General features: G+C 31.3%; 3 protein-coding genes across 3 annotated transcripts; all 3 read right to left on the bottom strand.

Moving 5' to 3' along the window:
• Positions 1-1366: 1366 nt before the first annotated feature.
• On the bottom strand, positions 1367-6377 carry LOC113846138 (DUF21 domain-containing protein At4g14240-like). The gene is made up of 13 exons (XM_027474079.1): positions 5913-6377; positions 5516-5592; positions 5305-5388; positions 5081-5194; positions 4573-4656; positions 4383-4454; positions 3811-3878; positions 3369-3456; positions 3182-3255; positions 2718-3090; positions 2566-2612; positions 2390-2471; positions 1367-1898 (listed from the first exon to the last, which is right to left on the bottom strand). The coding sequence occupies exons 1-13, from the start codon at positions 6157-6159 to the stop codon at positions 1827-1829; spliced, it is 1482 nt and encodes a 493-aa protein (XP_027329880.1). The 5' UTR covers positions 6160-6377; the 3' UTR covers positions 1367-1826.
• An 816-nt stretch (positions 6378-7193) lies between these two features.
• LOC113848175 (glycine-rich RNA-binding protein 4, mitochondrial) lies at positions 7194-9370 on the bottom strand. The gene is made up of 4 exons (XM_027477572.1): positions 9112-9370; positions 7874-7942; positions 7642-7748; positions 7194-7535 (listed from the first exon to the last, which is right to left on the bottom strand). The coding sequence occupies exons 1-4, from the start codon at positions 9329-9331 to the stop codon at positions 7449-7451; spliced, it is 483 nt and encodes a 160-aa protein (XP_027333373.1). The 5' UTR covers positions 9332-9370; the 3' UTR covers positions 7194-7448.
• A 10251-nt stretch (positions 9371-19621) lies between these two features.
• LOC113874653 (adenylate isopentenyltransferase 5, chloroplastic) lies at positions 19622-20596 on the bottom strand. The gene has a single exon (XM_027512868.1). The coding sequence runs from the start codon at positions 20594-20596 to the stop codon at positions 19622-19624; it is 975 nt and encodes a 324-aa protein (XP_027368669.1).
• Between the last annotated feature and the right edge of the window lie 1108 nt (positions 20597-21704).

Below are 21704 nucleotides of genomic sequence, written 5' to 3'. Positions count from 1 at the left end.
ACGGCTACAGTTGTTGATAAACATGTATAGTATAGGTTTTTGTTTTAATCTGTTGTCCCTAGGCCCAATATTGTAACTTTTCTTTTCATCGGAGAAAAATACTTAATGCATGATCATTGTCAACATGTGGGTAACAAATTCTCCCTCTCTCTGAATTATAATCAATCACAAAAAGAGCTTGAACAACCTTGTACTGCCACTTGTCTGAGTTCTCTCTTTTATGTTACTCAAACGGTAAGGCAAAAGTTTATGCTCATGAAATTATGAACAATGCTGGTTTTTTCACGCTCCTTCTTTTACTCTTATTTTATGTTCTTTCTATTTCTCATCCTTTTTCATCTCTCTGTCTATATATATATATATATATATATATATATCACTTTCTCCCTTATTTGGGTGTTAAATGATAATTTTTCAACCACGAAAATTGCTCCTTCTAGCATAAGACAGTAATGTTCTTCACGCTACAGGTTTGCCGACACGGTTAGTTATATTGTTTTGGTACAGATGAAAATTTTACGAAACTATTAATTGTGAAAAGTGTTACTATATTATGTTGATCTAATTCCAACTAAATGCTACATCCATTACAGTAACAGGCGATCACCCAATTATTGACCAGGTGAAAATTTACAGCCGTAGTGGAGAAGTTTAAGCTAAGCATCTTGGTGAAATAATTGCTATCAATCCTATCACTTATATCCAAAATTTAACTCTGGTATGTTTCTGTTGAGACCCTGCAACTTCAGGAATGTTATGCAGGGTTGCAAGTTCTACGTTACCGATGCTAGCTCAGCTTTTTTGTTTAATAATCGAGAATGAACTTAGATGATTTCATTTTTTAAATCTAACTTAAGATCAAGTTTGTTTTATAATCGGAATAAGTGAAAAAAGAACAACTACTTGCCAGATGAAATTGAACTTTAGATATAAAATAGTAAATATTTCGCCCATAACATGAGCAATTGTTAATTTAATAAACAATATAAATAGCTTCAATGTAAGGATGAAAGAGTAAATTAAAAAAAAATGAAAGGAGTTAACTTAAGAGTATAAGTTAATATTTGAAAGAATATATAAAAAGATAATTTTGAAAATAACTAATAATTAAATTTATTAAAAAATAAAACAAATTAAATAAATATAAAGTCACGTCCCACGCAAAGAATGAGAGTACAATAAAAAATATTCTCACATTCAAGAATAAAGACTCGTGTTTTTGTAGTAGTAGATTGCTGAAATTTCTGATCAAGATATTCGAGGAATAAGTGAAGGCTTAACGAAAGGAAGTAACACTGTTTTACTGCTGTTCTAAGAAGCAAAAAAGTTAACAAATTGAAATCAACACGAGACACGACAAGAATAGGCAGACAACGTAAAGTGTTCCATTAAAATTTAAATAATCAAATATCACATCATATTTAACACCGACGGGCACTCTTTATAACTGCTCTCCCAAGTTGTTACAAGAAAGGAAAGGGGTACACTGGATTGTGTTTCTTGTACCAATTAGAGTCATTTATTTCTTTCACAGTTAAATGTTTCGTAAAACATTAGTTTTGACGTAGATTTCTTTTAGGTAACATAAAAAAGACGTTTTGGATCGAAAATAAAATTGCAGCAAGCACGGATGCAGTTCTAGTTCAATAAGCTTCTACTATAGTAGAAAGCAATACATCCGTTTAAGCCCTTCCAAAAAGGGAAGTTAATAATTTTGATACATGAGATATCAAATGACTAAGAAACTATCTTGGGCTTCTTTTTCAACATCATATTGCTGACATAAAAGCAACCCCTCAGTGTTTCATTATCTAGCACGGGCCTTGTTACCTTGTAAAATTCAATCCATTTTCCTCTGCAGATTTCTTCGGAGTTTGCCCTGTCTTAATTTGGCCTCCCTGGATGGTTAAAAACAAAATCAGTAAACAAAAATAATAAGCATCATCCATGCTGGAGATTTACAGTAACAGCCTTCAAGCAACAAAGTTGATTCATTCTCGAACCCAAAACGCTTTCGGGCTACAAATTTTTAAAGCTGCGTTGAGATATTCATCCGTATTCTTTGACGGAAAAAGAAACTAATTTGAAATTATTAGTATTACTAAGGGATTGGGAGGTAGAATCTGCAACTTAATGATGGTCACAACCATAGGTGATACACAATAGGACACACCCACCTACAAGACCCATTAGATATCTTCAATCCATGCCCCATTAAAACATACAATGCCATGCAATATGTCAAGAATTACATGATAAAAAAACCACGCTGAGTGGTAACCTTTTTCTCAGATCCAGAGAAGAGAAAAACATTGATTTCATTTAGCAACTATCGCATACAAATTACAGATATAAAAATCATGAAAATGTGCAATAATAAATCACTTACTGTTCCCTTCTGAGCAGTCAACCTTCGGATTGATGGAGCTCGTGCCACTGAAGAAGCAGCTGCAGCTGCAGCAACACGTATTCTGCAAAATAAAAATTATATAACATCAAAATTCAGATTTGCAGCGGTTTCAACCATCTCTACAACTTAATTCATTAAAGTTTGTACTCTATTACCTCTTATGAACATCAACATATTCATCTGTCTCATCCACAATTTCTTCCTGTATCAAAGAACAAATTATAACTGTTTAAGGGTGAAAATATAAAACCGGACTTTGGGGGGGGGGGGAGGAGGTGGAGGAGTATCTCAAAAGACAGAAATTTACTTGCAGAAGTTCTTCGAATACATCTTCCAATGTGATAATACCAATTACTTCACCATCTTCAATATTTTCCGAAGAGGGACCATTTGTTCCATCACTACGTTGCAAACCAGTTAGCCTATTAATGCTGGGAAGCCTTGACGGCTTGTTGTCGATGTCAACAACAACACTCCCTGATTTTGCATCCTGTTTCTGTAGCAACGGAGCAGTCAACTGTGAATCCCCATCAGTACTTTTGTTTTCTTCATTTTTCTCTTCATCAATTATTTGTGGAGTTTCTTTTCCTTTTCCCCTGGCCTTAACAACAGCAGCCATATGACTACTGCCTTTTTGGAACTCATTCAGTATATCATACAGAGGCATATCTGATGGAACCCTGTACATATAAACCATTACACAAACTATGGACAGTTCACAATTAGTTTGAAATAAAACATGATGAAAATAAATTAATAAAGACAGCACACCGTGGAATTCTCCGGATGGATACAGCACTGACAGGGGTCTCTGTTTCTGGTCGTACAGTAAGAAGACTTTTGACCTAATTTAAAGAGAAATAATGTGAAGAAGAACGAATAAAAAAACTAATAGGTAATAAAATGCAAAAGCATAAATAAATTCAGAATATGAAAAAAAAAATATACACACACACACCAGAAGAAGCCCAATAATATTTCTTGGATTTCCAGAATAGACGGGAACTCGGCTGTGCCCTCGAGCTAGAATTTTTCCCATTGCTTCCCTGATTTAAGATTGGCAACATAAAGAAAGTCTTAAAAGAAAAAATGAATGGGGGAAAACAATTAAGAGTGATTCTAGTTTTTACATATGATTTGCATCTTCTAGCCAATAATTATACTCCCAATATACAAGCAATGTTAGGTCCAACTAGTATTTGTGGGAAATAACTTGAGAAATATTTTCCACATTTTAGTAATTGGTGCAGTGGAAAAGAAATCTTCAGTAACAAAAAAAAAACATCCAAAAGTGAAGGCAAATAATTCGTCATAAAAAAGAGAAGTCATTTTCAAAACAAATTCAATCATTGATTTGCAACCGACTACAGAATAATGACCAAGAAATTAAGAAAACATACCAGTCCAACTTTGAATTAACATCCAAAGAAAATGTTGATTCAATAGGAGTCATAGCCTCCTCAGCAGTCTGTTTAAAGACACAAATTAACACACACAAAAAAAGGCTATTTGTAAAACAAACTGGAAAAGATTGCACTAAATGTTCCTTGTATAAGTGAACAGCATAAATAATGAAGCAAAAGACAAGAAAACTCAAGGATGCTTGGAATGTATTTTTTATGGAACACAAGATCACAGGAAGTGGATGGTCGAATTTGCATCAATATGAAGTAGTAGTATGTTGCTAAATATTTAGTAAACCCCAGTTTCCTATTTCATGTCCAATGCAATTGACACTTCCTAGTATCCCCAAACAGAAGACACTAGTTAGAAGTTACCAAGTACATGAAGTAACGATCACATGTTTCACCTTTGTATCATCCTCAATGTATAGTAAAACTCAAAATTGGTAAGAAACTTCGTATTTTGCTGCATTGAATATCATAAATTGAAAATTGTATTGAATTGACATGAAATGGAACACAAACAAATAGGTTGACATTCAATCTGGTGGGTGAATTGCAGCATTTACCTTTTCAGTCAAATCAAGTGCTCCACTGATAATTGTCGTCTCATCATGTGTTAGCTCACCACCTTTCCCAGCCTAAAAACAAGCAAATTCAACATATATGAATCAAACACATGGACCGGACAGTTGAGTAGCTTCATTAATCTTGACATGACTTATTCTGTTACTTGAATAAAAAATCAGCAAGTCATACCTCCTGGCTGTGAATGGAGACAAGAGCTTTTAACTGAGCTCGCCTAAATAAAGCCTCGTTATGTCCCAATAGGTAATCCAGAACCTGGAACAGAAATTAGTGAGAAGAAAAAACAACTTTGGGCATCATGGTTAAAATAAAATACATCATCTATACAAGAGAAAAGCTGGAGCTTAACACTCTCAGATGTAAAGAGCTACAATAGCCAAGAGATTGACAAGGGTCTCAGCCCTAAAAGCAGGCCAATAATGTTTCTCATTTTCTATTGCTAACACATGATAGTATTCTTTTAAACTAGGAAAAACAGATATAACTGAATCAACAAACAACTTTAAAAGGACCTTAATTTGTACACGTATCATAATCAAGATAACATTTGCATTCTGATGAATCATGGAAACATCTTGAAATGATATGCTATTAGTTTCCATTTCTTTGTTCTCTTCTCAATTTTATTATGTTGGTTATCAAAAGAATGCAAAGGAACAACTTCCACATGAGAATATACCTTTCCAACTGGATAAGAAACTGGGTAACAGACAATCATTAAAATCCGAACAAGCCATGCACAGTTGGCACCTACAGCAAGACCATATCTACTACAAATTGCTTGAGGAATAACCTGAAATCAAATAGGAAAATTAGTTTTTCATAAAAGGAACTTCATAATGTTCATTGGGCTCAAAAGTTGAGGATAAACCCCTGAACAACAGAGATAGAAAAACAACATACCTCCCCGAAAAACAGAACGAAAGTTACAGAAAGAATGATAGCAACAAATTGATTGAAGAGTTTATCTAGGTATATGGGAAGAGCCTGCAGATTGCAAGTTTCAAAGCCAATGGCTGTGAAAAGTTAGGCAGGGTTTAAGAATCAGTATGAAGTATACACACAATCCATATCAAGCATAAAAAAGCAGACTCGACAACAAAAACTAAATTACCTCCATGGCAACAGCATTACAGAGAAGCAGAGTGACAAGAAGCTGGTGTTGTTTTTTAACCACAGGAAGTATGACCGCTGCATACACAAACACAAACACAAACTGTTAATCCTGTATTGAAAGAAGCATGGTCATACCTACATACATGAAAAATGCTAAAAATACACCTTCTAACATACTCTTTTTAATACATTTTTAGTCATTAGCTACAATTTATTAAAACAAACTTAAGTCTCACTCTTAATTTAATGATTTTTGCTTTAAGTTTTGTAATTTTCAATTAATTTTAGCTAAGAATTGAGTGTGTGTTAAAGAAATGCGTTAGAAAATATATTCCAAACACTCCTCTGCATGCACACATACACAGGTATATACATAATTAAGAAGGAAGCAGTACCAGCTTGCATTTTCTCAGAAGGAGAACCACTGCGCTCAAGAATCTCGAGGTCGACGAGGCCGAGAGACATGAGACCGAGGGTGAGACCAGACATGATGCCGGCGAAGAGGACAAGTAAACAGGAGATGCCAGCATAGACGAACCACCACACCGATCCGAAAGGTATGCTTTCGTTGCCGAGGAGAGGGACCGAGTGATCCCGAGTCAACATCCGAGTCACCATTAACGCACTCACCAACTGCATCATTCCGATTCCTATTCAGATTCGTTACCTTTCTCGTCAATCGTCACGTGCTCTGCTCTTAATTATGCTTGGATGACGATCGAGGTTGAACGGTGATCGAATCCAGAGTTAGCCAATCATACACGCCGCACCCCTTTCTAATTCTTCATAAGTTATTCCACCATTCTATTTTCCCCTTTCTCACAACTTCAACACACAATAAATGTTATCTTTGAACGACTGTTTCCTACTCTATTATCAAGATTTAAATAAACGGTTTCTTAACTTCATTTTTTAACTTAAGTTTAAATAATTTAAGTTATAATTTTATAAAAAATTATTTATTATTTTTAATAAAAGATGATAAAATGGATAAATCTATGTGTGTCTTGACAACTGGTCGACTACATCCAGCGGTAAATAAGAAAGGATTGTGCAATTAAGGTATAAAAAATTTGCTATGTATTGACTCATTGAGTGGCAGAGAATATAATCTGGCATTTAAGCCGAAAAGCACGATCAGATATAAAGCTCCAAAAGAGTTCATTTTTTCGCAAAGGTACTGTACTGGAGATACCAACCTATACCTAGTAAGGACTTCACTAAAAACCAAACCATATTAACTCAAATTGGCCGGTTGTGATTCATTCATTGGTCACGCAAAACTCCAAAATGAATTGTTAAATTCTGACTTTTTGAGAAACAAAAATAGTTTTTTGCACCATTAAAAGGTAACTTACAGGTGTTTTTTATATACAATTGAGAGCATTTTTAAAATACGTATATATGAAAAAATCAATTAAAAAGACTACTAGTAAATTAATCACATAAAATATTAATTTTTAATGATTTAAATAAGTAAAAACGTAAGGTGTCTAAATCTAATTTATAAAGCTTTTTATCCTTGCTCCCCCAAATCCAAAATTAGCAAACGCCACCAATCTAGATTTTTTTAAGCTAAGATTTGAAACAACACGCAAAACATTTTCCAATACAAACAGACAAAAATTGGCACTAGTTTGTGGTCTTTACAGATTAGACAGCTATAATGCGGAGATAGAGACAAATAGAAAGACATGATAAAGGTGAAAATTCAAATCGAGTGGAGGTGTTCTTTATTTGTCTAAAAGCGCTGAAATGGTTCCCCAACTGTAATACACTTTGTAGTTGTACATGATCAATTCTCCAGTACTGCATCAGCATCCTTCACCTTTTACATTCTGAACGTATTTGGTTCCTTCTCAATTACTCATCACAACTTTTATTTACACACTCCCAAAACCAGCAGTGCTAAAATGGAGGAGCTCATATGATTAAAATTTGTAGGGTGTTGTCCCCTTCGATCTTTTTGATGATCCGGGCTTTGCAATTGTAACATAAATAAACCTGCCATCAAAAAACTACACCACAAAACCATCTCCCTGGTCAATTAACATTTTATTAGCATGGAGATTCATATCCTACCTCTTGTAATTGGAAATTAAAGCTATTAAAAGTCATGCACACCTTTCCATTCATCTCTTTCACAGCCAATTGTGCACACTCTTCCTTGGCAAACCAAATATATGCAAATCCTAAAGACTGCCCACTTTCTCTATCTATCGGAAGCTGGACTGCCATAAGATTAAACAGCCAAGCATTAAAGGCACATAAGAGAATCCAGAAGTTGAAAAATTGAAACATTACTTTTCTAGCAAGTAAACCCCCCCAAGCATGCCCAAAAAGGATTTAGTATTACCTAGATTGACTTCGCCAAACTCTGAAAACACCTTCATCAAACGTCCTTTGGAGGTTGAGAGAGGAAGCCCTGCATTGGCCCATCATGAAGACTTCAGTATAATGACTTATCACTGCAAATGAAAATGGAGAATTTATTAAGACTAAAGTTGCAGGTAAAAGAGCGGAATGGGACCAATGATTTCTAATCATTCATAAAGATCACTTTTATTAGACAATTGGTGACAACTTCTGCAGAAAATTTATAGCACACCGAAATAATACACAGTGCTGAACTAAAAGACACTGCCGTGGATAGTCTCTAGAAAAATTATGAAATGCCAGTATGCAGCATTGCAATCCTAAGATTCTAATAGAGATGTCAAAAATGGGTCAATCATGAATAAACCAATAAAATGTGTGCACTAGGCTAACAAAATTCAGGACTGATAGCTTGATCCAGCTTGACCCAAGGTCAGGTTGGCCTAAAGTGGCCTGTCCCAAGATTTAACAACTATAATTCCTAAGCAATGAAACTATATTTCACATACAAGTTTCCTCTAAAGTGAGCTCGTTTATTAAAGAAAGAAGTTCCTCTAAAGTAAACTTGTCTCAGAGTGCTAATTAAATGTGTAATTATTGATGTAATTTAAAATACATCATGATCTTAGCCCCCTAAAATTTAAGGGTGGACAAATCTTTATGCATTCAACAGACAAACTCAGTTTAGAAGACCTTCAGCCTGTCTCTGAGAAAGTAAACTTACATCCACTCTCCGTTCAATTTAAAGTGCATCGTGATCTTAAACCTCTAAAATTCAACGTTGGATATATAACCTCACGTTAGATGAGATTTTTCCCCAATTTCACAAAAAAATGTATAAGTAATCAGCACGACAATGATAGAGAATTTTCAAGCAGACACACGTACCAGTACAAACCCTTTTAGGGGCATTAAGTTACCATCTTCATGCAAATTAAAAGTAACTAATAGCCTTTAACATTAGGTGCCTAGAACGAAAAAAAATGCAAAGCCTTTTTCTATTATACACACTGGTGTGTTCACTATAATTCGGAGACATAAGCACCTAGCACCTTAATGTTACCGTTTCAGCATTCAAACATTTTATTTGTCTCATTTCCCTAGCGTTTATCTTCCCAGCAAACGACAACGATGTAAATTTGAAGAGCAAGCTATTAGAAGACAAAATTAAAAGAGACCCATCATTGATTTGAAGGTGGTGAGAGCCAAAAATGTTACCTTTGATGAAGATTTTGGCTGAAGAAGGCAAATTGCATTCGACAGAAGAACTGGAGCAGGCTCTGCAGCAAAACAGTGCGTAGCGAAGAGAGGCAGAAAATGATGGTGAAGGAATGGTTGGACATTTTGTGAGCGAGTTCGATGGTTTCCAAGTTCCGATGCGCCGAACCGACACAAACTGAGGTGAACATGTCGTGAGTACTGCGACTAGCTGTGCCATCGGATTTCGAAACACTCGTGTTCATGTGATGACACAGAACAAAACTAAGCAACTTCCACCGCCAAATTCCTAAGTAGCTTATGGATATGACCCATGTAAGAGACCAGCCTATTCTTTGGGCCAGTCCCGAGTGAGAGGCCCAAATATATTGTTCTTGGATGTTACGGGCCCAGAGAGCAGTAACCGTGCTCTAAAAAAGTCTTTGACCCAAAGAAACTGTTTTTCCCGAAAATTCTCTCTTTTGTGTCTTTTTTTTTTTTCCTTTTGTATTCTTTCTTAGTTTTCAACCAAGTATGACTCATTTTGCCCAATTTTCATTCCTCTAACATGAAAAAAAAAGAAAAAGAAATGCTCAAGCCACCTTATTATAAATTGAGAAAGTGAATATTGAATTTAAGAATGAGTAAACTTACAATGTTTTTTACTTCCAGAAATAGAAGTATTTTTAAGGGTTGATTGGGTTATTTTTTTATTTTATTTGATGTGTTTATATTAATAATGACAAAAATGCCACGTTAATTATTTTATTTATGTTTAAAAAAAATAGAGGGAGATCAACTTACAATGGCGCAAATGAGACTCATTTTTACATCATTTCATATGTTTTTATTGAATAATTAATCATAGAATCAAACATCAGATTAAAAGTTCATATCATATACAAGTCATGTTTGTAAAAATTAAATTAATCTAAAATTATTGTGTATCTTATTTATTCACATAAAAAACTAATGTGATATTTCATTTTAAGCCTAACGAAGACATATAAGTGGATGAGAAACAAACACATGCAAAAGATATTTCATTTTAAAAAAATGAGCACTCGATATTATACAAAATTAGAAGATAGATTTTCTTATAATGATATATACTTTAGATATTTCCTAGCATCTTATACATTATAAATATAAGGGAAATGTGAAAAATATAATTTTAAAAACTAAGATAAATTCAAATTAATCGAAATAATGTTAATTTACAAATAATATAAAAGTTGAAAGTGTGTGGAGCTTTTAATTTTAGAAAATTTTAAAAAATATTTCAATCAATGATAATATTTTATTGATGATTTATAAATATCTCTTTATACTTAACTCTAGTAAGAGAAAAATAAGTATTAACCAATTAAATAAATTAAGGCAATAATTTTTCTTTAATTGAATAATTAATTTTTATTAAAAACTATATAACATATTAGTTAAGAAATATTTGATATATTTAATAAATATTTATATTAATTTAAAAATATTGAATGATTTAAGTTTTTTTACTTAATAGAATAAATTCATTTTTTCATTAAATACTACATACTTTTGCTGGATTCGAATCCTCTCCAATTTAAATTCGTTTAAGTAAAATAAAATTTGTTTAAACAAATTTAGTAAAATGTGAGTTTGGCTTAAGTTAAAATTGTAAAAAATTTTAAAGTTTTATCTTTTTCATTTCTAAATTGTAAAAAATTTGAAGAATTTTTGTTTCTCACCAATGACTATCTAGTTATTAAAGACTCTTACATATTTCATTCTACCAAATATTTCAAATGTATTGTCTAGTATACTATTTATACTAAACATTAGTAAGGTAGAATCAAGTTAAATTGCTGAGAATGATGATAAGGATTATAGAAATGATAACTTTAAAAAATTTGTTGAAAAATAGTTATATTATTACATGTTTTGAAACACTTAAGCTTTTGTTATATGACCATAAAGTGTGACCACATGATCTTGCACAAATTTTTATCAACTTTTCTACAGTTTAAAGAGAAAAAAGATAAAGTTTTAAAATTTTTGATAATTTTAGCTTAAGTCAAAAAATTAGTTTAAACAAAAATTAATTTTTGACTAAATTCACTTAAATGGATTTTTTAGGTTTAAGTTAATATAACTTTTTGCTAAATTTGCTTAAGTAAATTTTGTTTTACTTAAACAAATTTAAACTGTAGGTTGCATTTTCCTTAAAAAATACAAAGGATCCAATTCACTTTTACTTTAGTCATGGGCATGCCAAAAGTACTCGTTAGCCTCATTTAACAATTACAATTTTATTAACTTCTTAAGGGTTTGTTTTAAGAACTAAAAAGTAATATTTCTTATTAAAAAGTATTTATTATATTTTACATATTCAATGTAATAAATACTTTCATTTTTAATAAAAAATTATTATTATTTTAATATTTAAATTTAGTTTTAAAAATTGAGATCAACAAAATTAATATTTAAATATATAAATATTAACTTGATTTAATATTAAAAAAAATGATTACATGGGAATAAAGGCGGATAGGTTATATCATTTTAAGAATAAAAATTAAAATTTATCATATAAGATTTGATAAATCTTATTGTATATTATTTTTCTTTCATGTCATGACTTCTTTTTATGTTTGGGTAGACCATCGTTTTTAAGAACACGATCGAATCCATCATGTTTAATTAATCAGTTCACATGCGCAGCTAGGTACGGCCGGAACATAATAGCAAAATTAACGATAAACATCAAATCTTTCTCCAATCATATCGAAAGCCTCAAAGGTAGTTAGCGTGAGGAAGATTGACTCATCCCACGATTTAATCCGATAAAAGTTCTAAAAGGAATGTCATATGAATGTATGCATCTTGTTTTGAAGGCTTCAAAGATTCTTATCTTGTCTTGGAGTAGATATAGATTACTTAGAGTATGCAAAAGGCAAATAAGAGAGAGACTTGAACAGTACATGGTTTGCACCTTCATTATCGTTTTCACGTTTCAATTATATATATATATAGGAACGCAAATCTAAGATAATATTTGGAGACACGATGAGTGTCCAATATCTGATAGACCCCAGAAGATTTGCAAAGAAATCCAATCTCGAAATGATCAGAGCAAGAATCTAAGTGAAAGATATACGCAGGAATAGCACTAGATCTACCTAAAGATAACATGACAAACATTTTTATAGCGAAAAAATTGACGTAACAAGTCTAACTCCAAGCTTATATAATAGTCATTAAAGATTCCAATGCCCAACCTCCAAAACCGTGTGTAGCTAGTTAGCTACGCGTTTCTTAGTTGTAAAGCAGCTAATTATATTAACGTGGACCGTATGGGACAATCACCCACTCCTATCCTGCTAAGGACGCATGCTACGAAGAAGACCCCAGCAACATTCTTCACATTAACTTAGCCACTAGAATTCGGAACAGACAAAGTAGTGATGCCCCAAAGCGTAATAGATAACTTCCTTCAAGGGACGAATCGGGTAGAGTCACGTATCAAAACTTTGAATACACAATAAAAATTTATATATATATATATATTTGTTTTATTAGAAATAATAATAATAATATCAATTTTATTTTTAACATCAAAAAAATTTAACAATTTTTCAAAATTGGCAGCTCTTACAACACTTTATGAAGCCTTGATTTCTTTGACTTGGCCAGCATGCACACGTGCATCTTGCTTGTAGTTATTTGATGAAAAGGAGTGGGTATTTGTATGTATATATATATATATATATGAAAAGCATGCATTGCACCGAAGCTACAAAATGCCGGCACCGTCGCCTTTTCATCATCATATACACATCTTCCCTATTGATTAAGATTTTGCTCACAAACAAATCCTGCTTTCTATCTACGGCTCCCTGATTGGATCCACGTGCTCAAAAATACACTCAAAGTATCACGTCATGGATAATGGCTATCGTACGTGTAGTCAAATATTAAGATAGCACCAGCTTAACCAGTACATGGATATATGTTTAATTAAACTGGTGATATATTTTCTCAAATTATTCTATCTAATAATTGTATTATCAACATTCAAGTTAATTATGTAATATTTATATTGGAGGATACATGAAAAGTGACTGATTATGTATACAAAGTTATGTTTACAATATGATTTATAATCTTTAAACAGATTAATTATATCATTGATTTATCAATTTTTTTACATTGTTAGTAGATATCTTTAAATTCCTTAATTCACTTGAACAACTTTTTAAATAGACTTTAAATGAATTTTATCATTCTAATATCCAAGGGCGTGTTTAAAAAACAGTGTAACTAAATACTTATTCGATAAATTAATATGAGAATTTAAATACTTATTTTATAAATTATTATTATTATATAAAAATTAGTTATAAATTTAATCATAAAAATTGTTAGAGAAAATTAAGAAAAAAATTAATTCTATATATATATATATCTTGAGTAGAAGGCACGAATTGATCATACAACAAGGTTTCCACTAACAAAAGTAATGATGTTATCCTTTTTAAAATCAATTATATATAAATTAGGAGGAATTAGATTTTCTGAGGTTGTAGGGGGGGAAAAACTTCAATTGTACAGTTCTAAATTTCATCATTCATTTCTAATAAAATTTTAAGTTTGCTTTATTACATAATTGAACTGTTTTAAAGCATAAGATCATGTACAAAAAGAAAAAGAAAAAAGATACTGCATGTGACGATTTCAATATGGTGTAGGCGACACCAAAACTTGGATTCTAAAAAATATTTAATAAATGTTAATTAATATATTTATACATGTATTAAAAAATTGTTTAAGAGTGGTAACTAGCATTTCTTGACATATTTTATCTTGTGATTTGGTGTAGAGTGAATTCGGGTTTTTAATTAGAACTTCCTTTTAAATATATATTAGGTTAGCATATGGCAAAGTTATCAAATCTTTGATTTTTGTATATTTATATAGTACATTTTTTACATTTTTTTAAATTTATCTCATTTTATTATATTACATATTTTACTTCTCACATAATTGTCATAAGTACATTTCACTCATTTTTTATCTCTCTTTTTTATTTTTTTCCTTTTTTATGTAATTTTTTACATCTCGTATTTTCTTATTTCTTTCTCTTTTTATTTTTTTCCCCCTTCTACTCATCGTACATCCCATACAAGATGTGAAAACAACATTATGAATTATTATTAACAGAAGAACCTTTGATCCTTTTTCTGTCGTCTATCATTAAATTATTGGTTGTACTATTAATTGGACACCAATTTGATGACCATTTTAGGGACGAAAGGGATTTTTAGTTATATCTCAATCAAGCTGTAATTATCCTTCTATATAGCCAAGCAGTAAGGACAACAGAGCACAACAACAGATGCATATGTTGGACGAATGCCCCGTCTTGATTTTTCTATATGTGGAAATGTATATTTCCCTTTTAAAGTGCTTATTATTATTTATCTATATTCAAATTTTTATTTTTTGCATTTCCTTTAAATTAAATATAAAATCTAATGGAGTAGAGTTTTTAATTAATATAATATAATATAATATAAATATTATTATACTTTTCACATATATTATTTTTAAATGTTTTATATTATAAAACTGGCATGTGTACATGGAAAAAAAAAGTTAGTTTTATCTACTTTGTGGCTAGTGTTTTGTACCATTTCATATTCATAAATAATGACCGACAAAGATATCATGTCCACGCTTGGAAGAGAAAGTATATGTATATTTTTTTATTGAGGTATTTTCAATTTAAACTTAATACAATTTTAATTTATTTTTTATTTAATACGTAAATTATTATTTTTAAGGACACAAATTAATTAAACCTAATTTTATTTGGTACAACTAGAAACGTACGTGTGTAGTTGTGATGGTGTTTCTGTCTGATAAAAAAAAACCCAAAAACGTGTAGTATAAAATATCTTAGGAGTTCGTTTATTGCCCAGAATTCATCCAGAATTTGGACTCTCGTTAGCTACTTTGACCAGGAATGTTTGAGAAGACTAGCACTGTGAGAGTTATCACAAACAATGCAATCCCAGACAAAAGCATGAAAGCTCTGTGGCAGAAATATGTAGTTGATTTTTAGTTTTTAGACGGAAATTAGATGTTGACTCACTAGTTTTGCTAATTAGGGCATTTAGAATATTGACTGAAGAATTAATAAAAATATTAAATTGTATTAAAAATTATTAATTATTTTTTCTACATTTTAATATTTTTAAAGGACTAGTTATTATTTGTTTAGACTTAATTATTACTTATAAATTTTTTTATTAATTATAAATTTTAAATTTATATATCATTAATTATTTATAAAAAATAATAATATTTTTAACTCAAAAAAGAAATTACTTTTAGATATTTTTTAAGTTGTGTATTTTTTATTAAAATTTTATTTTTTAGAAAAATACATGACAAAATTATATATAATAATTTCTTATTAAAATTATACAATTCAATGTATTGATATTATTAAACGTTATAATATTTTATTATTTTTTATCATTTGTTGCTTTGTACAAGTTAAAAAAAAAACGACAACTGAAGTTTTCAGTTAAACATCGGCATCAATTTTACTTTTCCACATTCTCTTCAAAAATTTAACAAAATAGGAAATTATTCATTATTCATGAGTTTTAAGGGAATTAAATCTGTTGTCACGTTTTCATTTCTATCTATCCAATGAATAATAATAATAATAATAATAATAATAATAATAATAATAATAACCTAGTAAAATAAATATTTTAAAAGTGTATTTTTTTAAAACATATAATAATAATGAGTTGTTATTATATGATATATTAAAAATATAAATTGCCTTTTATTATTGTTTGCATTAATTAACGGCAATAAAACATAAATATACGATTTCATGTAAATTACTCATGTCTCAAACAACTAACTCAATTCTAATGATTTATCTCATTTACAAAACATGATTCATGTGAGAGAAAAAACTTCATACTAAATTTTTGTATTAACTTCTTAAAGAAAAAAATTGTTATTAGTTCTACTATAATATATATGAATTTGGTTCTCCCTTTATATTTTTTAAATAAATTAATTAATTAAATAAATAGATTAGGTTTGAGCTTGAAAAAAAATCTATTAAGCCTATTAGAATGACTTATTTAAAATTTATAATAATATATTAAATAATTTTATATAAATATTATAATATAATAATATATTAAATAAATTAAATTTTAAAATAATAAAATCTTAAATTATAAACTCTAATATTTCTTGTTAAAGTTAAAGAAAGAGCCTTATTTATTGGAGTATTTTATACGCATAACATTAATTTATACTGTCTTGTTTTGATCACGTCTATGTTGTTTGAAAGTGATAAATAGAAATATATAATTTTATTATACATATTCAAGATGTTAGATATTTTTTTAATAGTTTTTATGACTTTTAAAAAGATATATCTATCTAGATAGTTTAATAACCTATTTACAAGAAAGTTTAATGATTTATTGAATATCTCAATACAAAATAAGTCGTTAAAAAGGCTAACAAATTAAATTAGATTTTTAAAAAAGCAGATTAGACTTAATAAAAATCTATAATAAGTAATAGGTCAGACTCAAACTTTAAAATTATTAAAAAAGTTAAAACTTATTTATACAAAGTCTAATTTAATGTAACCTATTTTCATCTCTAGTTGAGATATAAAATTTACAAATGTCATGCAAAAGGAGCGTTGGTAACTTTGTATTTATACATAGATAATGATATATCTATTAATTAATGCAGATGATTAGCCAAGTACTGAAATGCAAATAAATCACTTTTATACAGTTACTGGAGTAATATATAAGAACAGATACCATACTTTTATTTACTTAGAAGATATATTCTATGCATGTAATTTGAAGTGGACCAAAGATGCTCAGCAAGCACTGAAAATTCGTTACTCCTTTTGTCTTTCCCTTTTGTTTTCTATATGGGATGCGGTTATGCGAAGTCAAGAGACTATGCGCCTTTGCTAACGGTGATTTTGACCATACTTGCACTTGTTGATTCATAAATGGCACATTTCCTTTATCATTTTTATGGCAGTATGTTGTAAAAAAATATTCCCTGCAAACAATTTTTATAAGTTTTCTTAATTAATACAAAACTTTTTAAATAATAAAAACTTAAAAACACAGTACTAGGAGAGTTTTAAACAAAACTCTCTTTCATTTCAAAAATCAATTATCAAAACAAAACCTTACACACCAGACTGATTATAAGCATTTTAAAGTGGGGAAGTAAAGGTTAAAAGGGAGGTTGAGAAATGAACCAAAACAAAAGCGCTTAAGAAGGAAAGATGTACTATTTTATGATGCGGGTCCGCTAAATTTAATCTTTTAAATATGAGGTGGTGAGTGGGAGTATAAAGGCAAACTGTGTTATTTATTGGTTGGAATCATGCGGAATGAAGACAATGAGGCCATTGCCGCCACCATCTTATAACCCTTTCACCCCTTTTGTCTCTTTTTCAAGATTCTCCATAAACACTTGGCATAAGAATATATCGGGTAATCAATATTTGAGTAGTTACTCACACAATCAATGCACCTGTAAATTAATTAATTGAATTGATTTAACATGTAGAATCACTTGTCATTTTTTATAGAAATTATCACTGCATGCGTAATATATTCTTTAACAGAAATTTTACGTGACAGTTTTAGCATACCAAGTTGAGTTTGATCAATTCCCCTTCTAAACTCTTTTCACTTATCCATCACTCCGTTATGTACATTCAATTTCATCAAAATCATATGTTCTAATAGTTATTGATTCGGGCTTTGAGGTTCGCTTCTCATCCGCTCTATCTTAAATGAACCGTCCCATTCCGATATTCCAATCATCAATAGTACAATATAGCTAGCTTTAATCTAGGGAATAACGGCAAAGCTTCAGACTCATGTCCATTCGTAGGGTGTCTTTAAAATATTAATTTAAAATTATATTTAAATAATAAAAGTAATATGATTAATAATTTTTTAAAATTTTTAACTCTTTAGTCGATACTCTGATTAGCATTCTTATAAATAAATAAATAATTGGTCGATATCCTGCACAAGTATTCAGAAACATGGCGCAAGATTAATACCAAAACGCCACTCTTCTGCGGCAACAATGGATTGGACCCCACGGATCACAAATTATCATGTTTGATGCAGGTGCACCGCAAAATATCGGTACGGAAGATTCAGAATGGGAACAAAGAAGGCGCTGAACAACCCTAGTAAAAAATGTGATAAATAATGTAATAAAAAATACGTATAAAAATATAATATTAAAAAAATAATTTATTTTTAAATGCATTTTTATCATTAATTAAAATATATGAAACATAACAAAATAGTGTAAATTATATTTATTTATTTAATAAACACACAAAATTTCATACATCTTAATAAATTTGAATAATATTGAGAAATTCACAATATCCTCATTCCTCAAGGATCATATCAGACAAAGCACGCATATGCTCCAGTAATTTTGTATGGGTTTTTGTTTACTAATAATTTTTAATTTATAAAATTACTTATTTAATATTTATTTTTATTATCATATCTATTATTTTCTTTTCTTTTGATGACGTCACTCTAAATATCTATTTTTTAAGAAATGTCTACTAAACATTTTCTATTTACTTATCACCGATACATCCATCAAATGTTGCTTGTTAACGCTGTCATCGTAAATATAGCGGTCATCTTGGTTGAATAATCAATCTATAAAGTGCTGATAGTATTTCTTGACAGAAAAATTGCCATTTACACTCAAAATCTTTGTCATACTTCATCTCGTTAAACTAAGCAAAATCTTAATCAAATCCCAACTATTTTTAAATAACAATGTTAAAAGATTTACTTTCAACTTGTTAAAAAAAGTTCTCCTGACAGAAGTCTTAAAAACACAATAAGAATGTTTTCGCGACGTGTTTTATTAACATTTTTCTCATTTGACAGATTTTTAGCAGGCACACCCTTGTTAGTAGGCCTCTCGGGTAACAAGAACGAGCATACTATTACCTGTTGAAGTTAATTAATTTGTTTCAGTTAGCCCCCATAACATTAGCCAACAATGTAGGCATCGTACAAGCTGAGCGTCATCATTCTATTTATTTCATGAATGACTGTCAAGTATTAGGGTGAAGGTAACACGTTATATCTTTCATAGACATACATAAACTGTCAAGTAAAGCTTTTTACTATGGAAAATTATTCTTTACACCCACTTTTTAGTGCAAAGTGAGTGAAAGGAAGACAGAGATATCAAGAGAAAAGAAAAGGAAGACATGTGATTGGTGATGTAAGAGAAGAAAGAAGTGGGTGAAAAATAGATTAAGATAAAGTGAGTGTAAAGAAATATAAGAGTTGTTTTACTGTACCATTGACACGTCCCTAGAGAGGAAAAAAAAAGTGGCGGAATGGCATGTAGTGTCATGGGAGGCAAGTAAGTGGTGAAGTTTCTCTATATTAGATTCTCTGGTGGCCCTATAACTCTAATGGGTGGCGGCGGCCATGGCTGGCGGCGGCGAAGAAACAACGGAAGTAATACCGGCGTGAACATGCGTATCCTCATAGAGAAACTTGTGAAGGATCCTACGGGTCTTGGCCATAACGTGATTCTCCCAAGCCTCCTCTGCCTCCTCGGGAGTACTCTTGAGGAAGACCTCGGTGGCGTCAAGGCGGTGCATATTCCATTTCCACAAGGAGTGAAGGCGATGAATCTTCTGGAGCTGTCGGGTGGCAAGCTTGCAGTTGTTGGCTTTGATGGCACGAATGGCAGCCTCGAGGAGCCTCTTCTTGGTCCCGTCATCGGCTTGATCGGCTTCGGCTTGAAAAAAGTGATGAAATTCAGGGACCCCAATGGCTTTTCGTATCCCTCTAGTGTAGTCTTCATCGGATGGGTCGAAAAAGGGACGAACCTCGTCCACCTGGCCACCCTGAATCATGCGGTCGACACGTGCGGAAAGAGATGAATGGAGAACTGGGAGGGAGACATCGACCCAGAGGAAGCAGCACTGGTACCTGAACCCAAACTCAGGGTGGTGGTTGACCAACGCCTCAATGAAGGAGTTGGACCCACCCGCAATGATGGGTAAAGCGTCCCTCTTCGAGATTGAACCAATGGCCAGAGTGGCGTGGTGACAAAAGTCGTTGGCACTGAAATTGGAGTGAGGATGGACCGTGCCTAAGAGATGGTGTGGGACCCCGCGACACTCTTCCTCGGTAACTTTGTTGGTGGTGATGTCAAGACCCTCGTACACTTGCATTTTGTCCGAATTCACTATCTCTGCTGGTGGCAATTGTGTGGCCACGTCTATTGCCAGCTTCGACTTCCCCGTCCCCGTCGCCCCCATGATCACCACCGCCTTCTCCTTCCGGTTCCGGTGGTGGAACAACGACAAGGACTTCCTCGCTTCCAAATTTATCACTAGGGGCTTGCACGAAGCTGATACCGATAACATGTTCATTTTCTTTTTACTCCACCTGCCAATAAGTTGACCAAACATTTTTTTAATTTTATTCCCTTATGTCATCATTTGCACTAGCAAAACCAGCTCATATACATATGCCTATTTTATTTATTTATTTACTTATTTATTTCTCCCAATCGCCAATGGAAAACTGGAAAGAATCTAGCCAGGGGGAGAGAGATAAAAAAAAAATTAAAATTGAGCTTAATCTGCAAGCAAATGGAGGAAATAATACAGAGAGTTTAATATCCTTCAACAACACATGGATTTTGAAGCAGGGGACAAGCTTGTCTATATATGTTTTTGTCCATGTAAAGAAAGCACAGTGACAACGAAATTTTTTTAACAATTCCCATGGACTTCCATATTCATTCATTCATTCATATATGCGCGTGGACGTACCTCTAATGTCAAACACTCGGCGAGCTGTGGAATATTTGCAAAGTAGGTTTGTAGCTATTGCTAGCAAGTGATGCTTTGTTGTCACACTTACACGATCGGGAAACTCAAGATTATTCAATTAGAGGAGATGAGGTGTGGAGTGGTTGAGGGAAATTAAGAGTATTTTTGTTGAATATGATATGGAGGATTTGGCAGAAAGGAAAGGAACTTTATTTGAATACAAGCTCACTGCAAATTAGTGTTTGCTGGGGAACAGATGAGGATTTCTGACCGGAGCTTGTGGCATGGCAGATGCACCTTACCCTGCTATTTATACCAAAATAGAACTTGTGACCCACCTTATATGCCAATCATATAATACACCTTTTTATTTTCATAAACTTTTTTAATTCAAGCATACAAATTTTAATTTTTTTAAAATGATTAATATACTATTTAAAAAAATATACTATAATATTTTAAATTTATCTTTAATTAAATTTGGTTTTATTGATACAGTAATTATTAAAAAAAATTAAGTATTAATTAATAAAAATAAATATATAAAAAGATAATAAATATTTATATTGCTTTATAAAAGTCTTATATTAATAATCAACAAAAAAAAATTATAAAAACTACAAAAGAGAGTATAATCTTTTCAATAAAATATATTTCCATAATCTTAATGTTTTAAAAACTATTAATCTTTGACCATTCATTA

This window comes from Abrus precatorius, unplaced genomic scaffold (genome assembly GCF_003935025.1).
Source record: "Abrus precatorius isolate BTA unplaced genomic scaffold, Abrus_2018 Scaffold8, whole genome shotgun sequence".
NCBI lineage: Eukaryota > Viridiplantae > Streptophyta > Magnoliopsida > Fabales > Fabaceae > Abrus > Abrus precatorius.
Note: the sequence above shows the minus strand (reverse complement) of the source record. Positions and strands in the feature narration are given on the sequence as shown.

Coding starts and splice junctions, on each gene's coding strand:
- LOC113848175 (XM_027477572.1), bottom strand. CDS start 9,331: ATGGCACAGCTAGTCGCAGTACTCACGACATGTTCACCTCAGTTTGTG. Junction 7,749..7,873: donor GTTTGGCGAAGTCAATCTAG/GTAATACTAAAT, acceptor ATCTTATGGCAG/TCCAGCTTCCGATAGATAGA. Junction 7,536..7,641: donor TGAAAGAGATGAATGGAAAG/GTGTGCATGACT, acceptor TTTGTGGTGTAG/TTTTTTGATGGCAGGTTTAT.
- LOC113874653 (XM_027512868.1), bottom strand. CDS start 20,596: ATGAACATGTTATCGGTATCAGCTTCGTGCAAGCCCCTAGTGATAAAT.
- LOC113846138 (XM_027474079.1), bottom strand. CDS start 6,159: ATGATGCAGTTGGTGAGTGCGTTAATGGTGACTCGGATGTTGACTCGG. Junction 3,256..3,368: donor ATATTATTGGGCTTCTTCTG/GTGTGTGTGTGT, acceptor TCTTTAAATTAG/GTCAAAAGTCTTCTTACTGT. Junction 1,899..2,389: donor TGACTGCTCAGAAGGGAACA/GTAAGTGATTTA, acceptor TTAACCATCCAG/GGAGGCCAAATTAAGACAGG.